General features: G+C 42.4%; 1 protein-coding gene across 1 annotated transcript in view; it reads right to left on the reverse strand.

Annotated features, from left to right (window-relative positions):
* ZFYVE27 (zinc finger FYVE-type containing 27) overlaps positions 1 to 14,612 on the reverse strand; it is a gene marked incomplete at its 3' end in the record, with an annotated part of 105,354 nt that overhangs the window by 51,932 nt on the left and 38,810 nt on the right. Inside the window, 1 exon segment of the mRNA XM_029586160.1 lies at positions 3,474 to 3,545. Within this exon segment, the coding sequence (XP_029442020.1) occupies positions 3,474 to 3,545 (72 nt within the window).

The raw sequence follows: 14,612 nt of genomic DNA on the forward strand, positions 1-14,612 counted from the left end.
AAAGGCAACGTGGTGCTCCCACGTGGAAGCACTGCACACACCAGACCACGTTAACGAGAAATTATTTATTTCTATGTATTTATTTTATATTCTGCTTTATCAGGCACTTCAAAGCGGATTGCATTCAGGTACAATAGGTGCTTCCTTACCCCCAAAAAGCTTACAATCTAAATCTGTACCCGAGGCAATGGAGGGTGAAGCGACATGGCCAAGGTCACAAGGAGCAGCAGCGGGATTTGAACCCTGGTTTCCCTGGCTCGCGACCCTCTGCTAGAACCTCTAAGCTACTCCTCTGAAACAAGGACATTAGCTGGCAATTCACTAAAGTGCACAAATATACATAACTTATGCATGTTTTTTTTTGTTTTTTTTTTTTGCTTACACCACATCAGAACCTCATACAGGGAGGACAGGCCAATTTCTCATACTGGGCTCGATATCCAGTTTATCCAGCTGTCTTATCATCCAAGCAGCTCACAGCTAAATATGGATCTCCAATTGCTGACCCGCGCTTTCTACAAACTTTCTATGCAAATCCTGGACCAGCCACTGTCCCCTTACTCCCTTCCTCTCTCTCTCGTGACCCCATGGGTAGGTGTAAAGCTGCCTTTTATCTGTTCCTGGCTGTGGTGGTGGGGAGGGAGGAGGTGAGAGAGGACCAGGAAGTAGGAGACGTTGTTTGTACAAAAGCACAAAGCTACGCGCACCGTTAAGGTTAATCGCAGCTAACCACACGTTTTTATGCCCACGCAAGTAAAGGAAAGAGTTACATGATGACTTGCACTCTTTAGTGAATCGGCCCCTTTATCTCAGCCTAGACAATCCTAGCACAACACTTATTTTGCAACTTCTCGAACAATGTTTGGTCCCTCACAGGCTCAAATTGCATACAAGCCAAACTAAAGAAAATAATTTGGCAAAGAGGAAGATGGAGTAGGGGGAGATTCACCACATTCCCTCCACCAGGCCAGCAGCATACAGGCAAATCTGACAGTGGGAGTTCCTTCTACATCTCCGTCCCAGTTAACAAAAGAATTAAACAGTCCATACTGAAATATGTGAGCTGAGGTCCCCTTTAAAACCAGTAGCACTAGTTTGCAAAGTCCAGTGAAATACCAAGGGTGGTGGTGGTGGTAGGTGGTGTTCCATGTGCACTGTTTTCGGGCTGCGAAGGTAATTGATAAACAGCATGATATATGAATTTGTGTTACTGTATGCGCTGTTGGGGCTCTAAACTATACTGGCAAGTAGAGAATTCTTTTTTTTTCCAATTGGGTTTTCCTCCCTTTACAAGACTGAGCCCATATCCCTAACAGTCTATTATTTATCAGTTAGATGTACTGCTGGCTTTATAGTGCCAGTCAGCACAGCTTTATAACGACCCTTAATGTCCTGCAATGATGCAAAGTTCATGAGTACTTTTTCCCTTTGGACTTTACACAAATTTTTTTTTTAAAAAGTGAAAGAAAACGAATATTTTCCCTTTGAAAAATATCCCAGAAAAACTACCCAGACCCCTTTACATATACAAATTTGTGCCAGTAGTTTCCCAAGGAAAAAAAACAAAAAAAAAAACTATGCACATAAACACAAACCGTGCAGCACCACCACGCTGGGAGCATCTTCCTCTACTGCAGGTACAAGTACGTGTGCGGAGGTCTTACGCATTTATTTTTCACACATATAGGATGGGCACATTTTTAAAAGCCTATTTCTGCGTATAAAGTACTGGTTTTACACTCAGAAATGGCTTTGAAAATCATCCCAGAGAAGGCAGAAGGATCCATGCCAAAACCAGAAGGCACTTGTGCTGCGCCCACTGAGCTGCCATCCCCCGCTGAGGAACCAAGCAAGGGAGTTCCAAGGTCAGGCGTCCCTCCTAATATGTCCTTAACCAGGGCATCATCAAGCTGGGAAGAACCAGGCTTAGTAAAAATCAGATGAAGATAATCCGCCCTGAGTCGCTATGCAGTGCTGGCATAAGTTAGCGGGCACTCCAGGCTGAGACAGGCAGTACAGAGGGAAAGGCGCTTAGGTTTCTTTGCCACCAGCGCCATTAGTCCATCAGTGTGCTTAACAGGCGACTGAAGATGTGCATCCAGCCAAGTTCACGCTGAAAACATTTCGGCGTACAAAATTCAGGCGTCCCAAGTCTATGCCCCACACTGTCACCACGCCAAAAGAAACTGGGCACACAATTTGGACGCACAGCCAGACGCACTTGTGGTCCTGTAGAGGGCAGCTAAACGGGCAGAAACAAAGTGAAAACGCCACCACGGCCTACCACATGGCACACAGAAAGAAGCCCAACAGCCGGGTCTAGCCCACCCGGGCTGCTCAACTCGCCAGGCTGCCCAGTTCCCCTAACCCCCACAGGAGCGGGAACAAACGTCAGAACGGCGCACACCGAGCACGGAGACCGGAGGAAGTCCTGCACAACCCCCCTACTCTGTCTCTGACTTTTTTTTTTTTTTTTAATTTACCTGTGGTCAGCTTTCCTGGCCGGGTACAGAGACTGTCTCCGGCTACAAGGGGAGAGGGCATATATAGTCACTGCCGCACTCAGCTTCCTGTACCCACTGCCTTTCAGCTGCTTAATACAGCTAAGTCCACACAATGGCTGAAGAACCAACTACCGGACCAAGTACTCATCTGAGGGATCACAGAAATCACCTCAGGAATTCCCAACTGGGGGAGGGACTATTAGGTATCACCACAGGAGAGAGGGGCAACTCAAATCTCCAATTTATTCTCCTCTAAATTTTGAAGCAATCCCCAGTAGGGAAATGCATGCCCATCATCTGCTGGAGACTGAGAATACTGGCAGGCTGATGTCACTGCAGGGGTAGATATACTGTGACATCAGTTTCCTCCATCTCCTTCCGCTGGAGCGGGTGTATAACCCACAGGTCCTGAATCCATCTGTCTAGATGTAGGAAAGAATATTTTTTACCTGCATAAAATTTGATTTTATGTGCACAAGTACAACCTACATGTATAAAATTCAATCTTATACAAGCAAAATGGCATTTATGTTCTTCAACTATGGAAACAAATGAAAAGAAGTGAAAAATACACTGAAATTAAAAAAAGAACAAACTGAATAGATAACCGAACTGAAAATTTTGTGTAGGAGTAAGCTAGTGGTTAAAGCAGTGGGCACTGGGCTACGAACCAGAGAGAAGCCAAGGTTCAAATCTCATTGCTGCTCCTTGTGACTTTGGTCAACTCACTGTTCCCTTCATTGCCTCCGGTACAAGCTTAGACCGTGAGCCCGCTGGGAACAGGGAAATACCTGAAGTACCTGAATGCAGTCCACTTTGATGGGCTGAAAGGGGGAATATAAATCAAATAAATAAATAAGGAACTAATCATCAAGGCCTCGTTTGCACAATTCACTAAATATGAAGAAGTCAGCCTGCCGGGACCAGGACACACCAATCTCCTTTGGAGTTTCTCGTATTTTGGCCCACCTCTATGGCATCCTTGAACTCCTCGTCTGGATCAGCCTCCTCAGCTTCTTCCACGCTTCCTGGAGAGAGGTCCTAACAAACAGAACACAAACACATCAGAAGATGGCAGCTATGTGAACAGACTGTTGCCGTGCATTATGCAGAAAACAAAATACTCCCCACTCAACACTATAATGAATGAAAGCCTGCATGTCTGCCAACTGGCAAACAAGAGTTTGCCCAGCTTTTAGTTTTTGTCTCTTTAAACTTGTGATACTCCTTAAGATGACAAACCGATAGGAACCATTGCCGTCTAAAAGACAGTCAGAAAGTCTAAGTGCAAGATTCATCCACCTACAGCTGTTTGGGGTTCATATGCCTGCCAAAACGACTTACCTGCTGCACCCTGTGCTTCTGAAGCAATGAGCTGCCACCTAGCCCAGCTAATACACCTCGTTTCACACCTGCAGAGCCCTGACTGCTCCAGTCCTCTGTCTCCTTACACACTGGGAACTGTGCCACATTGCAAAGTCCCAGGTTACTTTTCGGGGGCCAACACAACAGTTCCAAACTCATTTATTTCTGATCTAAGTCAGTTTCAAAGTAAAATACCCGTGCGGAAATCTTTTCATTTCGATTTATTCATTTTTGCTTGCACCACTCAGTCCTCTACGTCATCAAAACTACAATAAAGGGCACACAACCTAGAACTGACAGCAGTGCATTCAGGATCTACGTACGTAAGAGGAACAGAAAAGGATGAAAGGGAAGCAGATTTTACAACTTATATAAATTCATAAAGGGCTAACAGCAATGAAAATATAAACAAGAGCATTCACTCAAAAAAAGGAGAGAGAAAGAAAATGCACAACAGACGGGTAAAGGGAAGTTAACCACCAGTGAGACAAGCATAAGACGGCTTGTCACCTTGTCACCAGTGAGACAAGCATAAGACGGCTTGTCACCTTCTCACCCCTTCCCATGCCTTTTATGGTTCACTTTACAGCAGCCTCACTACTTTATATTTCCTGGCAAATGACATCTTCTGCTCGTTTGCATTTTGACCTGAAGAAGAGAGAGTATCAGTTCTCGAAAGCTAATCAGGAAATAAAGTGAATCCAATAAAAGGGTATCACTCCATATAGATATATTTATTTTTATTTGTTAACATTCAAGTGGACTAACACAACAGCCAAACCACTAACAAGACTGGACAGAGTTCACGGTATAAGAACAATGCAGAGAAAAATACACAAAGAAACTAAATGTTTCAGCTCAGAAGCACTCCTAGTCCTGGGCAAAGTACTCCCAGCCTGCAGCTGATCTCAGAGACCCCTACGAGGATGAACAATGGTGCTGAAATAAAAGCCACAGTGGGATCCTGGGACCTCAATCCAAACGAGCAGATGGAAGGAATTCCAGCCCAGTCTAGGCCAGAGGCGGAAAGAGAATACCATGTGCTCGAGCCAGAGGTCTTGGGAGCGCTGGTAGGACGTGGGGGAGAGGAGAGAGATAGAGACAGACGTGGGGGTGGAATAATTCAAAATCATTTTAAACAGCACAGGATGCCAAACTGAGGCTGACTGTTTAGAAGCAAAACACTAATTAGAGGAAAGTCTAGCAACAGAGTTAAAGGAAGAAAGCACCAAAGACTGGTTTGGAACTAAAAGCTCTTGAGTAGGGGACTTGTAGTTTGGCAACGATCCCTAACTTTACTGAGATGCTCCTAACCTACAGATTGAGTATGTTGCATTGTGCGCTGAATGGCTCTCCCGGCTGTAAAGGTCTTAGCCACCAAAGGCTCCCTTCTATCCATTCCCCTAGGAAGAAAAAACACGGATAACGTAGGGATTTAGGGTTCATCTGAGCTATCCAGTTGCAGGGTAATGGGTCTGCTTCCTATTTTTCCCCTCTGGATTCAATAACAAATCAGCAACATGTTGATAATTTTGCAAATGTAATGTGACCCATGTCACTGTCTATTGCAAGTGGGAGATACAGAACAAAATTAGATGATGATGCATCTCTTTGCATTTCTGTGGCTGTGGAGAAGGCCTTTGGATCAGGTGGAGTGGTCCTTCATGATTGAGGTTTTGTGCAATTTTGGCATTGAAGAAAACTTTCAGGAATGGGTTATGGTAACAGACAGAAGCCTTGAGCCTGAAGTCTCTGTGAATGATGTTTGAACCCCCTTCTTCCAGCTCGTGTCCTGAATCCCTCTTCCCTCCTACCTGAATAAATAACAGAGCCACTGGCTGCTCATATTAGAGCCTTACCTGGAATATAGGTCTCTAAACCAGAGATTCCCATTCCTAACATAGTAAGTCAGAGAAATATGAAACTCATTCAGGATGTAAAACCGATTTGGGTGAATCTGAAATAATATTTTTAGGGGTTAAAAATGAAGTGGCACAGGGTGGGGAGGAGGATTGCCCTCTGCAATTTAATCCAAGTAGGTTGACGCACCTGGGAGGGATCATTGCCCCTAAAGTTGAAGAACTCTACTCCCTCAACTACCTTGGTTTGCTTTCTGAATTTAAAGAAGAGGCTAGCAGATGGAAGTGTATGTACAGTATGTCAGCAGGTGAGTCAGGATGCATACAGTCAGAATGATTTAAAATAATCCCAACTACAGGGTCAAACACTGGGAGCCACCATCCAGGAAAAGGATCTCGGAGTCCTTGTGGACAATACCTTGAAATCTTTCAGCTTGGTGTGCAGCGGCGGTCGAAAAGGCAAATAGAATGTTAGGAACGATCCGAAAAGAAATGGAGAATAAACTGGAAAATATCCTATTGCCTCTGTATTGAGCCATGCTGCAACTGCACCTTGAATATTGTGCACAGTTCTTGTCACCTTATCTCCCAAAAAAAAAAAAAAAAAAAAAAGAGACACAACAGAACTAGAAAAGGTACAGAAGTTGGAACGGCTCTCCTACGAGGGGAGGCTACACAGGTTGGGCCTCTTCAGCTTGGAAAAGAGAGGGCTGGGAGGGGACATGATAGAGGTTTCTAAAATCATGAGAGGACTGGAATGGAGAAATAAAGGACGTTTATTTACCCTTGCAAATAATATGAAAACAAAGGAACACGCAACAAATTTAAAACAAAACATGGAAAGTAGCTTTCCACTCAGGGCACAATCAAGCTGTGGAATCTATTGGTAGTGACTAGTTCAGTGGGGTTTAAAAGAGGTTTGGACAAATTCCTGGAGAAAAAGTCCAAACACATTATTAGCCAGGCAGACTAAAGAATAGAGATGTGAATCGTGTGATCGATCGTCTTAACGATCGATTTTGGCTGGGGGGGAGGGAATCTGATCGTCGCGGTTTTGTTTTGTTTTTTTTAATCGTTTAAATCGGGGGAGGGCGGGATACGGCTGGCGCCATTTTGCAATACGGCAACACGGCCGGCGCCATTTTGCAATACGGCAACGAGTGCAGGAGGTCGCTCCCGGACCCCCGCTGGACTTTTGGCAAGTCTTGTGGGGGTCAGGAGGCCCCCCCAAGCTGGCCAAAAGTCCCTGGGGGTCCAGCGGGGGTCCGGGAGCGATCTCCTGCGCTCGTGACATTGGGGGACAGGAACCAAAATGGCGCCGGCGCTACCTTTGCCCTGTCATTTGACAGAATACCCAAACTGGCAATTTATTAATATATCACAAACCAATTAACAACTAATACATATATTGTGACATCAATCCAATTTTATCAAGCTTTATTGGTGAAAATTTTTTTATAAAAGACAATCACAATTTATCCCAAATACCCCACACAATAGATATAACAATAAAACATAATCATAACCACCCATCCATCACATATCATCCACACTCATTCATTCAACCTCTCGTAAAACCTCATTTCCAAATTTCTGAACATTCAAATGCTTCGACGTGAAATACAGATCATCTCATAACACATTATCAAATATAGATACAATATATTTTGTAAGCAGAAAGAGTCAAATTGCACATAAGTTTATGCGTTACAAGAACGCCAATCCTCTTGATCTCCTTGTATTCTCTCTACATGTTTCGCCTTCCCTCAGGCTTCTTCAGGAGAGCTTTTCCAAACAATCTCCCACTGCTCATGTATCCAACATCTACCCACAGGGCTTTCTAAAAACATTTTAACACAATTTACAATTTTTGAATTATTCAAATTAACACGTTTCACAATTTAGAACTTTATAAAATTGTTTAAATACTATCATACCTGTACGTCCCAAAGAACTTGCCCAGACGCACAGCTTAACACTTCCCCGACTCCAACTTCACATCATCTCAACCATTCAAAAACGTGGAACACATATCTCAGATTTACTTAAACCAAAAAATAACAACACCAATTAGAAAAAGTCAAAGTAGATGAACTTCTCCCAAGAGACCACCAGCATGACAAACAACAATTCTTACCTTTCTCATCTTAGGCGAAAGAACGCCATCACCACATCTCAAAAAAACGCTCCCATCGAGTGGATCAACGGAAGTAAGCCTATCCTCCTCCTACTTCCTTTTAAACCAAGCTCTACCAATCAAATAACCTTAACTACACACTATCACCACCCCTAAAGAACATTACATCCAAACCAATCAATGGTGCTACCATTCCAAACAGTCCACACCCCTTCAAGCCCGCCAAATTCAAACCTATCAGCAGAAGGCATTTAATCAGACTCTACGGCTATGATCGAAAAAACTTTAAAAACATGTTACCCAATCGATTTTATCATTCAATCCTTTTGGCCATAAAGTCTGTAAATTAAAAATCCATCGCTGTTCCTTTTGCAATAATATTTTATTTATATTGCCACCCCGTCTAGCAGAAACCTTTTGTAATACAAAAAAACGGAGATCTTCCACCGCATGATTATACTTCCGCCAATGTTTCACTAGGGGAGCTGTTTCCACAGTGGATAGATGTTGGATACATGAGCAGTGGGAGATTGTTTGGAAAAGCTCTCCTGAAGAAGCCTGAGGGAAGGCGAAACATGTAGAGAGAATACAAGGAGATCAAGAGGATTGGCGTTCGTGTAACGCATAAACTTATGTGCAATTTGACTCTTTCTGCTTACAAAATATATTGTATCTATATTTGATAATGTGTTATGAGATGATCTGTATTTCACGTCGAAGCATTTGAATGTTCAGAAATTTGGAAATGAGGTTTTACGAGAGGTTGAATGAATGAGTGTGGATGATATGTGATGGATGGGTGGTTATGATTATGTTTTATTGTTATATCTATTGTGTGGGGTATTTGGGATAAATTGTGATTGTCTTTTATAAAAAAAATTTCACCAATAAAGCTTGATAAAATTGGATTGATGTCACAATATATGTATTAGCTGTCATATGACAGGGCAAAGGTAGCGCCAGCACCATTTCTATTAACGCAGCCGTGGCCCGAGAGTGGAAGATCACACCGGGACCCCCCCACTGGACCCCAGGTAATTTAAAACATTTTGGGGGGGGTTCGAGAGGGTGGGGGATTTATTTTAAAGGGTCGGGGTGGGTTTTAGGGTTGTTTTAGTGTGCCGGTTTTCCCGCCCTCCCCCGATTTACGATTTTTGACGATAAATCGGGGGAATTCCTATTGTATCGCGCCTCTAACGATTTTTTATGATTTAAAATATATCGGACGATATTTTAAATCGTCAAAAAACGATTCACATCCCTACTAAAGAAAGCTATCGCTGCCCCTGAGAGTAACAAGAAATAGGTCTTCTTTCTGAATATGTCAGGTCCATCTGACTCGGACTGGCTACTGTTGAAGACAGGATGCTGGGCTCAATGGGCATTGATTTGACCCAGCTTGGCATCCCTTGGGTTGGCTCTTATATGTTTTCTACTTAGACTTTGTTAGCCAGACAAAAATCTAAAATTTCTCCCTGCTCCCCAGCTAGATTTTGGATGGGTAACTCACTCCCCACACAAAAACTTTAGAGAGGTAAGAAGAACTGGTGCTGGCAGCATGGCTAAACTTCAGCCGGTCAGCACCGATATTCGCTATCTGGCTAAAGTTAGTCTGATCAGGAAAAGAGCTGTCATAAAGTGACCCGGGCTTACCTGTCCAGGCATGTTCCACTGAATATCCGGCAGAGTTCCCCGGGTAACTTTCCTGCTCACTGGCCCGCTGAATATTGATGTCTATGCTTCCAACGATCTCCCTACAATACATCCTTTTCTACCCCAAACAAAACAGTGGGAAATTTAATTTGAAAGGTTAAAAGGGCCCTAGTTAGTCTGAGAGTTTTGCAGACATCCTGAGGAAAGGGTGGTGTTGGACTACCAGGTATCTGCTCCCATTACTTTAGCTTTCCAAACCCATTTGCTTGCTCGGTAGACTTCATCTAGCGATGTCCAACACTGGTTAGATAAGGGGGAAATAAGGCGCCCTGCCTTGGTGAAAAGGTATTCTGTCTTTACAGGAAGGATTATTTGGCTCTTCTGTTGCTGCAAAGATATGGGTATAGGGCGTTAGCCGATTAGTACCAATTACCCCAGTGTTAGGGTGCACGCAGATTTTGGAGGTTATGATCTGGAGGAATTAGGAGAGTGAAATCCTCCCCTCTTTGTTCATCTCACAGCTTTATCTAGCGGAGATTTGTGTACATGGATTCAATTTAAAGAATTGTTTGCATTGAAGGGATTCTCCTTCTATGCATATTTACATCTAAGCTCATTCACACTATCACAAGATATTTACCCCTCAAATAAAGAGAGCTAACAGCAATGGAAAAGAAAGTATTGAAAAGGGGAAGCTGCCAGGGTCACATTGCTAGGCTATTGTAGGAGCATTAGAGAAGACTCTCTTAGGATACTCTATAAATGGAATCCAGTTATTGGCACAGAAACATCTGAGGAAGAATGGTCAAGATATTCAGAAATGCTAGGACATCATCAATATTGGCCAAGATTTGTGAGCAACGATACAGAATTCTGCACAGAGAACATCTACCACCTGTTAGTTGAAGACTATTGACCCTAGGCAAACTAGGGTCAATAGTGATGTGTGCTAGACAGAGAGGTGGCTTAGCGCACAATACTTCTGCAAAACGATTCAAGATTTTTGGAATTCTACTGGTGAGTGGATCCAGGCAGACCTTAGGGCTTTTATTTGGGAGATATTCTCAAAAAGGGGAAGAATTTCATGGATTATGGAAACCTGATTTAGCAGGGAGAATGCCGGAAAAAGGAATTGCCCTCCTTCTTTTGAAGACTGGCTGAGAAAAGTTAGCGCGTCAACGGAAACGGATTTGGTAAAATGAAAATATCAGCGCGAGACTGGGTAATAGGCACGAGGTTTGGGAATATTTTATGGCTCACCTGGCCCCCAATGCTGTTGAAAACTCATAACGCATGTTTGAATACATTTTTAAGACACAATCGCAAAGAGAGGAATCACTGGTTTGATTTCATTTTTGTTTGCTGGCTGGACGGGGTTATGAATGGAAGGAATCCTTTGATGCTGTTCGATTCCTAGCTCGTACTGGAGTAATAATGTTAGTCAGGTTTTATTATATGATATGGCCTCTTTTGGAGTTGTAGAGCTCTAGTAGTGAAACATGAATGTACGGTGCGGGAAACAAAAGCTGAGACTGTAAAAATCTCTGTTTATTAGTGGTAATTTTCTAATTGCATTAATCATTGCAAAAGCTGTGGATAATGTTTACTCACAGATTTTGCACCAATTTTCAAAGTGACAAAACACTCCTACTCGGAAAATGTACACATCTCCACCTGCCAATCTGTGCAGGTAGCTTGCCCGAGGAAAAAAAAGAAAAACAAAACATGCTACTTTTAAAAATTTTAAAAAGGTATTGCATGTAAATACAAGCCCCTCCCCAAACACCCCCCCCCCCCCAAGAAAATCTCTTCACGGTTAAGGGCGCTAAGCACACAAATTTACCTGCGCAGAGAGAGAGGGCAATTTTCAGATACAAATATGCCCAACGCAGCTGCCACTTACATGAGCAGTTTCAAAATTGCCCCCTAAAAATAAATAAATATATATATATATACCACATACACATACACACACATACACACACACACATATTTATTTATTTATTTATTTATTTATTTATTTATTTATTTTTAGGGGGCAATTTTGAAACTGCTCATGTAAGTGCGGAGCTAGGGAGAAGGAAAGATTCCTAAACCTGCCCTAGTCATCCCACAGCCAATCGGGGTTTCAGGATACACGCAATGAACATGCATGATATGTGTGAGGACCCTGGAGACCCAGTATATGCAAAATTGTCTCATGCATATTCAGTTCCATAGCCTAACAATCCAACTGGCTGTGGAGTCAGGAGGACAGATTTGGGAAATACCACCATATTACTCTTGCTCCCCTAAGTTTTGCTATTATATAAACAAAATAGCACACCGATACACAGGTCACCGCTGCGCTTTCTAAACTGGCGAGAAACAGCCACAATTAATTGCTTTCAGACAATGCTTTCAGAAAACTCCTCTCCAAAGTAAGGTTGCCAGCTGACACCATTTTTTTTTAACCCTCCATAGGCTAATTCAATCCTGGGGGTTTTTTTTTCCTTACAGCATCTATGAACCTGTAGCTCTGATTTTCTTAAGAAAAGTAAAACCATGAAACCAGCTGGCAACCCTATTCTCAAGGCTACATTCGGTAATTCAAAGGCTCAGAACAAACATTACAGTAATTTAGGTTGATGTAGTGCAGCAGCTTTCATCCAGGCAGGCTTTCAATGTATTTTACAGGTTCATCGCATTAGGAAGTTATATGCAGCCAATTCGGAGCACTCTATAATGATATATTCCAAGTAAGAGGATATGAACTAATGCTCCTGTTCTTATTGCCCAATAACATTTAAGAAACATGAGCACACAGAGAGTGATAAAATGGAAGAAAGCACAAGGAAGATCATATACATTCCATGAAAATATTTTTGTAAACTTTTATTTGAATTCAGATAGAAAGTTCAGTGTAGGAGATATAAACCACCACCCAAGTACTCGGAGGGCCTGACTACACAGGTATATATGGTCGTATGCAAATGTACTACTGTATTTGATAACCTGTGTGTATTTGATATGTGCAGGTTATAAAATACGTGCAAATATGTGCTTAAACATGCATTCGTATGTAAAAAAAACGTGTGCCACACAAGTTCTGAGTTATCCAGATAAGTAGTAGCACTTAACTGGATAAAGACTGAAAAGCACAACTTCTCCATTTAAGTAGCACTTTTTAGACTTATCCGGCCTTATGACTTAGCTGGATAAGTAGTGTTTTAAGACGTATCCACCTAAGTAGCGTTTCTTCATGACTTATCCGGCTATCTTGCTTAACGGGATAAGTTTGAAAAGCGCAATTTAGATGGACAAGTAGAGCTTTTCAGATTTAATCTGGCTAAGTAGTGCCTTTGCTGCTACTTAGCCAGATAAGTGTGCGCAAATGATATACCCGCATATTTTTACTTCAAATTTTAAAGTGATGCACGAGCAGATTTTATATGCATAAATTAGACGCATAAGTCAGGTTTTACACACACAAGTCAGGAGATTTTCTAACAAATGCATAGTAATCAAATTACCAGTTTTACCAATTAGTTTATCACTTCTTCCAGTCCATCTGTAGCTCGTGAAGACCTTCCTGGCTCTTCAGCCTGAAGTCCTCCCGTTTCACCCAGACCCCTCACCCAGTCATTTTTTCACTTTTAAGATATTAATCACTTACTCCAGATATAGCGAGGAGTAAATATACGCAAGAAAGGTGCCATGTTTACATGCGTAAATTGCTTATAAAATAGCAACTTACTCGCGTTAATGTTGACTCCTCCCCAGAATGCCCCTGGTCTGTCCCTTTTTTTTACATGCGCAAATTTACTCGCGGACCCTGATTTACGCGTGTATGTAGAAGTTTCTAAAATAGCATTTACTTGCTATTTTACATATATCAGTACGACTTTTTACATGCGCAACCTTTGAAAATTCACCTTTGTAGAAATTCAGAATGGGGAAAAAGTTCTAGCAAGTCAGGCTCAGAGATGATAAAGCCACACCTCGACAATCTGCATGAGCACCATCTCAAGGGCTCTACAAGACCAGGACTAAAATAAAATGCGTAATATGAAAATATTTACCAGCCTGGCTGAGTATATAGAAAACAATCCCACCCCCCTGGCCATGGCCTCATGGAACTTACTTAGCAAGTCACAGTAAAGCCTGCCCATTAACGGGACTATTTACCGCATCTTTCATTAATCTCAGAGGGGCCTATTTACTAATAACGCAAGTTAACGTCCTTTAGTAAATAGGCCTCACAGCCCCAACAGGATACTGAGCAGCCCAAACAAATACTCTGGAGCTTCTCTTATGGCTGTCTCTCTCTCTCTGCACAGTGTCTTGGGAACAAACAAAGAAAATGGTTTAAAATATTATGTAATCTGAATATACTTATGTTCTTTTGGTTTTTGTGCCTGTACAATGTCAGCATTAAGAAGCACTAAAATAATTATGAGCAGCATCAATTATGTTAAAATAAAAAGGAGAAGAAATGGTTTCCCCCAGAGTCACTAAGAAAGCTAAGGACGGAGAGAATTCCAGCCAATAAGACAAAGCTTTTCCCTTTTCTTTGAGCTGAATCGTCTACAATTGGATCATATATCCTCTTGTAAAGGGCCTAGGAGAGAGTAGAGCAACAAAGAGAAACAAAAACTAAGTGCATTCATTCCTAAGCAGTGAGAACCCCGAGTACACACGTTTTAGGTGGTAAACAGCATGTCTGTACATTTACTATCTCCTGGGGAAAGGGTATTACTGATGCCCAAGGATCACACGCTTTCCAATGGAAAGAAAACTGTAGAACAAGGGGGGTAGACTCAGGAACAATGTCAGGAAACATTTCTTCACAGAAAGGGTGGTGAATGCATCAATGTCTTCCCGGTAGAGGTAGTTAAGACGAGAACTGTAATGGAACAAACCCAGAGGATCCCTAGTGGCTAAAGGATGGGAATGAAGAGAAGGGGTAAAACTGCATGGAGTGGCAGTTACTACCCCAAAATAAACAGAAGCTGGCAGGATCCACTTGGGTCTTTTTCTGCCATTATTTACTGATGTTACACAATTCCTTGGGTCACGTGGATTCATTTTCATTGGGGCTTCCCTTCCGTGTCT

The sequence above is a fragment of the Rhinatrema bivittatum genome, unplaced genomic scaffold (genome assembly GCF_901001135.1).
Source record: "Rhinatrema bivittatum unplaced genomic scaffold, aRhiBiv1.1, whole genome shotgun sequence".
Lineage (NCBI taxonomy): Eukaryota > Metazoa > Chordata > Amphibia > Gymnophiona > Rhinatrematidae > Rhinatrema > Rhinatrema bivittatum.